The following is an 8,151-nucleotide window of genomic DNA, read 5'->3' as shown; positions in this document are numbered from 1 at the left end:
GAAGTTCAATAGCCAGTAGCCAATAGCTTCCGTCTCGTAGTTGAATCTGAGCATGTGTGATTTTTGGCGTGTCGGAATTGCATACACACGATCGGAATTTCCGACAGAAAGTTTTTCCGTCTCGAAAATTGAGAGCACGCTATCAATTTTTGGCTGGCGGAAATTCGGACAGCTAAATTCCGATGGAGCGTACACACGGTTGCATTTTCCGATGAAAAGCGCTCTTGGGTCTTTTTCTGGCCGGAATTTCCGATCGTGTGTACGCGGCATAACAGGACAGGTTTGCAAGATAACTGGAATACATCACAGGTGATATCATTTGCTGCTCAGTGATTGCAGTATTCTAGTCTGCATCTCCCCAAGGTAATACCCAGAACCTGGCCTGTTAGTGGGCCCTGAGGACCGGGTTGATGACCGCTGCTCCTTATGAACCTACATCGGCTTAAAACGGTCTCAGTATCCAATTCACTTTGTGCTCCTTTTAGGCAGAGAAATCACAATTCAGCAGGAAATGGAGATGAAAAACAAACTCTGCTTCCATAGTTGCGATTTCTGTACAGGCTAAATGCTGCGATTTTGTTTGCACATTTAAACTAAATAAAGTTTAATTACTGAAAATAAATACATTTAGGCCACAAAATCCAGAGGACCGGGCACCGGCGATAAACTCTCACGTTCCCAGGATGATAATAATAGGAGCTCCCTTGAACCGCCACCGAAGTACTTTATAAGTAGCGAACCTTTAAAGGACTTTGTGGACAGGCGTGAAAAACAACGCAATAAACTATGTAAAGTTCAGCAACACTTCACTGTATTCTTAATAATATATGGTCTTTAAACAATTCCCACCTCCAACAACCTTTTAGCAGAAGTGTATAAAAATGCCAGTGCAATACCTCCAGGTCCAATTTCTAACTCGTTGGAGTCTCGCTCTAAGCTGCCGGCGCTGCTCACAATGTTCATGAGATGGATTGCCGTCCATGCAAAGGGCATGCGATACCTTCCCAGTCTCTGGCAGAACTGCTCCCCCTGACCGCGCAGCTTTTCCAGCTTCTCCTTATTCTGCAAAACAGCATGGAGTCAGAGCAACAGAATGCCAAATACGACGTAGGGATGCTGGAACAACCTGCAGGAGAACCTACCCGTTTCTGATGGACCAAGTCACCTTCTGGGGTTGTACCTACTGGGGACTCCAGTTGTCATTTCTATGCCCTAGTTACTGGCTCTGTTCCTTCCTACCTTAAAGAGTTAGCTGTGTTCCTACGACCCATGGGGAGCTTCCACTACCGCGGTTATTACTCCTCATAATATAACATGAACTATAAATTGAACTTGGGAGTTGGGAAATCAAGTAGAGGAATAATCACCACTAAAGTCTGAGACATAGAAGAAATATATGAAGCCATTATGGGGCCAATATAAAAAAATTGAGTGGACACAGATATAACTTATAAGAATAAGTAAAATGATAACGAATGTGGTGTACTTGGTGTATATAAGACGCCTAGGTCTATACAACAAAAGCATTTTCAGTGATAATTAAATCAAACCCAGTAATTATTAATGGCCTGAAGAGAAATATAAATAATATAAATTGTAGCATTTTATCATATTGGTGGGAAGTAGAGAAGAGCCCCCTTACATTGGTGGTCAGTGGGAGAAGGGCTCTCTTACATTGGCAGTTAGTGAGAAGAATGCTTCTTACATTAGTGGCCAGTGAGAAGAATGTTCCCTTTACATTGGTGATCAGTGGGAAGAATGTTCCTTACATTGGTGGCCAGTGGGAAAGAATGCTCTTTACATTGGTGATCAGTGAGAAGAATGTCCCCTTTACATTGGTGGCCAGTGGGAAGAATGCCCCCCTTACATTTGTACTCAGTGGGAAGAACGTCCCCCTTACATTGGTGGCCAGTGGGAAGAATGCTCCTTACATTGGTGGCCAGTGGGAAGAATGCTCCTTACATTGGTGGCCAGTGGGAAGAATGCCCCCCTTATGTTGGTGGCTAGTGTGAAGAATGCCCCCCTTACACTAGTGGTCAGTGGGAAGAATGCCCCCCTTACTTGGTGGTCAGTGGGAAGAATGCCCCCCTTACTTGGTGGTCAGTGGGAAGAATGCCCCCCTTACTTGGTGGTCAGTGGGAAGAATGCCCCCCTTACTTGGTGGTCAGTGGGAAGACTGCCCCTTACATTGGTGGCCAGTGGGAAGAATGCCCCTTACATTGGTGGTCAGTGGGAAGAATGCTCCTTACATTGGTGGTCAGTGGGAAGAATGCGCCCCCCCCCCTTACATTGGTGGCCTAACTAACTGACTAACAGAAAACATCATATGCTTTTTTGTTCAAAAGTAAACCCAGGCAAACAAAAACTGGATTACTCACTTTTGCTGCATCCGCCTCCTTATAGATCATATAGGGCTCCGCACATTCTCCTATGTCTCCCTGCTGCAATACCTTTTCCAGCTGAAAAAGAACAAGATATTGCCAGTATGATATTATTACACCTCAGACATGAAATATGAACAAAGAGTATCCCTCTATAGTGTGTACTCGTCTCAATCCAGAGCACTGCATGTCATTTCTGTCTGCTGCTTCCTTCCTATCAGTGCGAGTCATGTCTGACAAGTATTCTTCACACCAAGAGAAAAAAAAAAGGTGACAGGGGAGGGATCTATAGTTGATTGACAGCCTCAGCTCTGTTCCTGTGTGCTGTGTAAAGGGGGTGTGTCCCTTCCCTCCAGTCAGCTCTCAGAGCTCTCCTCACTGAACTCTGTAGTGTAATTTCAGCTCTCCGCCCCCTTTTTTCTGAAAGCTGTGTAAATTCAAGCGTTTGAACGGATGTAGGGAAAAGAAGACTGCAGCTAAACAGGTACAACGGATGTAGGGTGATTTGTTTCATCTCTGCATATTACCTGAGACAAGTCACTTCACAGGGTATATATGTGAAGGCTTACAACCGCTTTAAAAGCAAAACTAAATATTATTTTTATAGAGCTCATTCAAACCAACATAATTTTAGAAAAGAAAATGCTATGCCTGGCAAACAAAAAAATAAAATAAAAATTTCAGGGAGAAATAAATAAAAAATAAAATCACAGATAAATCAAGTGTCCAAATTGATTACTAGCAGAATTTTTCCTTTAAATAAAATATTTTTTATTCAGTTGCAATGTGCCTCTAAATGTAAGAGGAAATTTGACCACTCCAGCCACTATCCTTCCTTGCACATCACAGCCCCCTCCTCTCCTGGGGGTAGGCTTGGCCCTGTCTGTGTTGGCCCAGCTCCTCCATCACCTCACTACACACCCTTTTATGTAGCTAGGGGTAAAAGAGCAATGGGAAATACTAGAGAATGAGGTACATCCAAGATGGCGGCACCCAGCAGCAGTCTCGGGGCTTTTGGATGTCTACACATGGGAGGCTGTTAGAGGTAAAGAACATGCACATACACTAAATTAGCAAAAGTATTGGGACACCTGCCATTACATGCAAATTAACTTTAATGGCATCCCAGTCTTAGTCCGTAGGATTAAATATAGAGTTGGCCCTCCCTTTGCAGCTATAACAGCTTCAACTCTTCTGGGAAGGCTGTCCACAAGGTTTAGGAGATGTGTCTATGGGGATGTTTGACCATTCTTCCAGAAGGGCATTTCTGAGTAGTGATGGACGAACTTCCGACGGGACGTTTCGCGAACGCGAAACGCGAACGGGCACAAACGTTCGCGAAAACGACCGTTCGCCGCGGGCTCCATTGACTTCAATGGGAGGCGAATTTCGCAAACCTTTAGGTCGAATTTGCGGCCACGGGGTAATTATTAGGGGGTAGCACGTAGTCCCACCACCTGGACAATAGCATAATACATGTATGAGGTGAATTTGGGATCGATAACTACAAGCATTTTTTTTTTATTTGGGAAATTGTTCTGACAATTCAGGACTATGGAGCTAATGAAGGCAATGGAGGAGAGGGAAGGTCAGGGACCAGGGTAGGCAAACAAGAGGGTGCAGGAGATACAGAGCACTGACAGCAGCACCGTAATACAGAGCACTGACATCAGCACCGTGACATACAGCGCTGACAGCAGCTCCGTGACATACAGCGCTGACAGCAGCTCCGTGACATACAGCGCTGACAGCAGCTCCGTGACATACAGCGCTGACAGCAGCTCCGTGACATACAGCGCTGACAGCAGCTCCGTGACATACAGCGCTGACAGCAGCACCGTGACATACAGCGCTGACAGCAGCTCCGTGACATACAGCGCTGACAGCAGCTCCGTGACATACAGCGCTGACAGCAGCTCCGTGACATACAGCGCTGACAGCAGCTCCGTGACATACAGCGCTGACAGCAGCTCCGTGACATACAGCGCTGACAGCAGCACCGTGACATACAGCGCTGACAGCAGCTCCGTGACATACAGCGCTGACAGCAGCTCCGTGACATACAGCGCTGACAGCAGCTCCGTGACATACAGCGCTGACAGCAGCTCCGTGACATACAGCGCTGACAGCAGCTCCGTGACATACAGCGCTGACAGCAGCTCCGTGACATACAGCGCTGACAGCAGCTCCGTGACATACAGCGCTGACAGCAGCTCCGTGACATACAGCGCTGACAGCAGCTCCGTGACATACAGCGCTGACAGCAGCTCCGTGACATACAGCGCTGACAGCAGCTCCGTGACATACAGCGCTGACAGCAGCTCCGTGACATACAGCGCTGACAGCAGCTCCGTGACATACAGCGCTGACAGCAGCTCCGTGACATACAGCGCTGACAGCAGCACCGTAAGCAGCCCCAGGAGGAAGTCAGCACAGCACAGGGATGGTGTGATCCCCTCATAATAAGAACCCCCAGGAGGAAGTCAGCACAGCACAGGGATGGTGGGAGCCCCTCATAATAAGAACACCCAGGAGGAAGTCAGCACAGCACAGGGATGGTGGGAACCCCTCATAATAAGCAGCCCCAGTAGAAATATGACACCGCTCAACCTCTTCAAAGAGGAGGGTAGGGGCATATAGTACGGTGTGCTTTTTTGGGTCAGGGAAGTGAGCCAAATGAATTAAGAAGGTCTGTGTGCTTGATTCCAAAAATTGTTTATAGACATATACATGGTCTACTGATCACATGTGTTGAATTCCTCCGAGATCCATGCCTCATTCATTTTTAGAAATGTGAGGTAGTTAACACTGTGGTGAGCTAGGCGAGTACGCTTATCGGTCACAATCCCCCCTGCTGCGCTGAACGTCCTTTCGGACAGGACACTGGATGAGGGGCAAGCCAACAGTTCGATTGCAAATTGGGCAAGCTCTGGCCAGAGGTCAAGCCTGCCCACCCAGTAGTCTAGGGGTTCATCACTCCTCAGAGCGTCCACATCGGCCGTTAACCCAATGTAGTCGGACACCTGACGGTCTAGGCGTTCCCTGATGCTGGATCCGGATGACACCTGTCGATGGGTCGGCTGAAAGAATGACCTCATATCCGAAGTCACCAACACATCTTCAAACCGGCCTCTTCTTGCAGGCGCTGTTGGATTGGTACCCGCAAATCCTTCTCTGGGAGTGGGAATTGCTCCTCTGCCAGCGCACGCAAAAGCAGAATGCAGCATTTCTCGAAGCAAGGCCTGGAAGTGCTGCATTCTGACAGCCCTCTGCGACGGCGGTAACATTTCCGCCATTTTGTGTTTGTACCGGGGGTCTAAGTACGTTGCCACCCAGTACTGGTCCTTGACCCTCATGCTTTTTATACGGGGGTCCCTATTAAAACACTGGAGCATGAAGGCCCCCATTTGCACTAAAGTGGAAGCGGTGTGGTGGCCTGGCTCCTGCTCATCATCCAGGATAATGTCGTCCTCTTCATTCTCCTCTCCCCATCCTCGCACAACAGGGATCCCAGAAAGGTTTAAAGCATGCTCTTCTTGCTCCTGCTCATCCGCCCCGGCACCATCCTCCTCTGACTCCTCATCAGACTCCTGTTGTTGACTTGTCTCAGATAGAGTAGCCCCCCCTGGGAATTCATCCAGCATTGCGACTTCCTCATCTTCCCGCTCCTGCTCCTCCACAGCCTGATCAATGACACGACGCAATGCACGCTCCAGAAAGAAGGCATAAGGTACCATGTCACTGATGGCGCCATGGCTGCGACTGACCAGTTTGGTGATCTCCTCAAATGGCCGCAGAAGTCTGCATGTGTCGCGCATGAGCAGCCACTGGCGCGGTGAAAAAAAACCCAGCTCCCCAGAACCGTTTCTTTCGCAGAGTTCATACAGGTAGACGTTAACTGCACGTTTCTGCTGGAGCAGCCTATCAAGCATATAGAAGGTTGAGTTCCATCGCGTCGGGCAATCGCAAATAAGACGTCTGACCGGCAGATGGTGTCGCCGCTGAATGTCAGCAAGGCGAGCCATGGCCGTGTAAGATCTTCTGAAATGGGCCGAGATTTTCCTTGCCTGCCGCAAGATGTCCTGGACCCCAGGGTATTTGACAAGGAATCGCTGCACGACCAAGTTTAAGACGTGTGCCATGCACGGCACGTGCGTGATTTTGCCCTGTTTCAATGCGCTAAGCAGATTGGCACCGTTGTCACACACCACTTTACCAACTGTCAAATTGAGCGGTGTTAGCCACTCATCTGCCTGTGAACGCAAAGCTGAAAGGAGTGCCGGGCCAGTGTGGCTCTTTGCTTCCAGGCACAACAGACGCAGCACGGCATGGCAACGTCTCACCTGGCATGTGGAATAGGTTCTGGGGAGCTTGGGCGGTGCAGTGGAAGAGACGCTAGCAGCGGAAAAGGAGGAGGCAGCTGAGGAGGAGAGGGAGGAGGATGGAGTAGGAGGAGGAGAAGAAGAGTCAGGCCTGCATGCAATCCGTGGCGGTAAAACCAAATCTACACGGGTGCCACGGGTTACATGCTTGACGGCCGTCAGAAGGTTCACCCAGTGGGCAGTAAAACTGATATACCTTCCCTGCCCGTGTTTGCTAGACCACGTGTCTGTGGTCAGATGTATCTTGGCACCGACACTGTGTGCCAGAGATACATTCACTTGCCGCTGAACATGGCCATATAGCTCTGGGATGCCCTTCTCTGAGAAATACTTCCTTCCTGGGACCTTCCATTGTGGTGTTCCAATGGCCACAAATTTGCGAAAGGCCTCCGAGTCCACCAGTTTATATGGCAGTAGTTGGCGGGCTATGAGTTCTGACAAGCCAGCCGCCAACCGTTGGGCAAGAGGGTTATCCGGCATCATCATTTTTTTACGCTCAAACATTAGGCCCACGGAAGCCTGCCTTTTTGCAGAAAAATGTGAGCTTGGCGTGATGGAAGGTGGAGTGGAGGACAATTGTGAGGAGAGAGGAGAAGGAGAAGTAGAAGACGAGGCTGGACGGTGAGAGCCTGCAGTGTGGCTTTGTGTGTTCCGTTGCTCCCACTGGGCTCGGTGATGGCTGCTCATGTGCCTTCTTAAGGCGGTCGTCCCTAGGTGAGTATTGGGCTTACCGCGACTAACGCGTTGACTGCAAAGATTGCAGATGGCAACGCTATTGTCAGCAGCGGACACGTTAAAAAAAGCCCACACTGCGGAGCCATGTGCCGGTGTCCTGGGAGCGCCAGATGTGACCGTACATGGTCGATGACTCGCTCCTGATACATTTGCAGTCTGCTTTGTCCCTGCTGTGCAATGTAAGTCATTGCTGCTTCTCCTCCCTATCTGCTGGTCCATATCTCCCTCTGAACTCCCCTCCTCTTCCTCTCTTGTGGGCACCCACGTGACATCACTAGACACGTCATCATCAACGTCACCTTCCCCACCGCTATAAGTAGAGTAGGCAGCAACACCGGGGACCAACCTCCTCCTTGGGCTGATCTGGGTACTGGCGTCAGACTGCTGAGTAGCGCTTGTTGCTACCTCCTCTTCCTGATCCAATACCAAGAGTGGCTGCGCATCAGAAATGTCCTCTTGATATGGATCGGAAAATAATTCCAGTGACTCAAGCGGAAGGTATGTGGTGGTGGTGGTGGTGGTCGTGTTGTTGGTGGTAGTGTCTTTGGGGGTGCACATAGCAGAGAGTGAAGAAGAGGGTGCAGATCGAGAGGATGAGGAGGGTGCAGAAGAGTAAGGCTGAGCGAGCCACTCAACCAAGTCTGGTGCATCCT

At 49.4% G+C, this 8,151-nt stretch overlaps 1 protein-coding gene across 7 annotated transcripts in view; it reads right to left on the bottom strand.

The window, feature by feature from the left end:
- Nucleotides 1-8,151, bottom strand: part of DOCK7 (dedicator of cytokinesis 7) — a 307,570-nt gene that overhangs the window by 240,282 nt on the left and 59,137 nt on the right. For all 7 annotated transcript variants that reach the window (XM_077450575.1, XM_077450569.1, XM_077450571.1 and 4 more), the window contains exons 10-11: nucleotides 2,379-2,459; nucleotides 897-1,062 (exon numbers count right to left, since the gene is read on the bottom strand). In XM_077450575.1, coding sequence (XP_077306701.1) covers nucleotides 897-1,062; nucleotides 2,379-2,459 — 247 coding nt within the window. The remainder of the gene's footprint in view (nucleotides 1-896; nucleotides 1,063-2,378; nucleotides 2,460-8,151) is intronic.

This window comes from Lithobates pipiens, unplaced genomic scaffold (assembly GCF_037356315.1).
Source record: "Lithobates pipiens isolate NorthernLeopardFrog02 unplaced genomic scaffold, aLitPip1_a1.2 Scaffold_23, whole genome shotgun sequence".
NCBI classification, from domain to species: Eukaryota; Metazoa; Chordata; class Amphibia; order Anura; family Ranidae; genus Lithobates; species Lithobates pipiens.
Note: the sequence above shows the minus strand (reverse complement) of the source record. Positions and strands in the feature narration are given on the sequence as shown.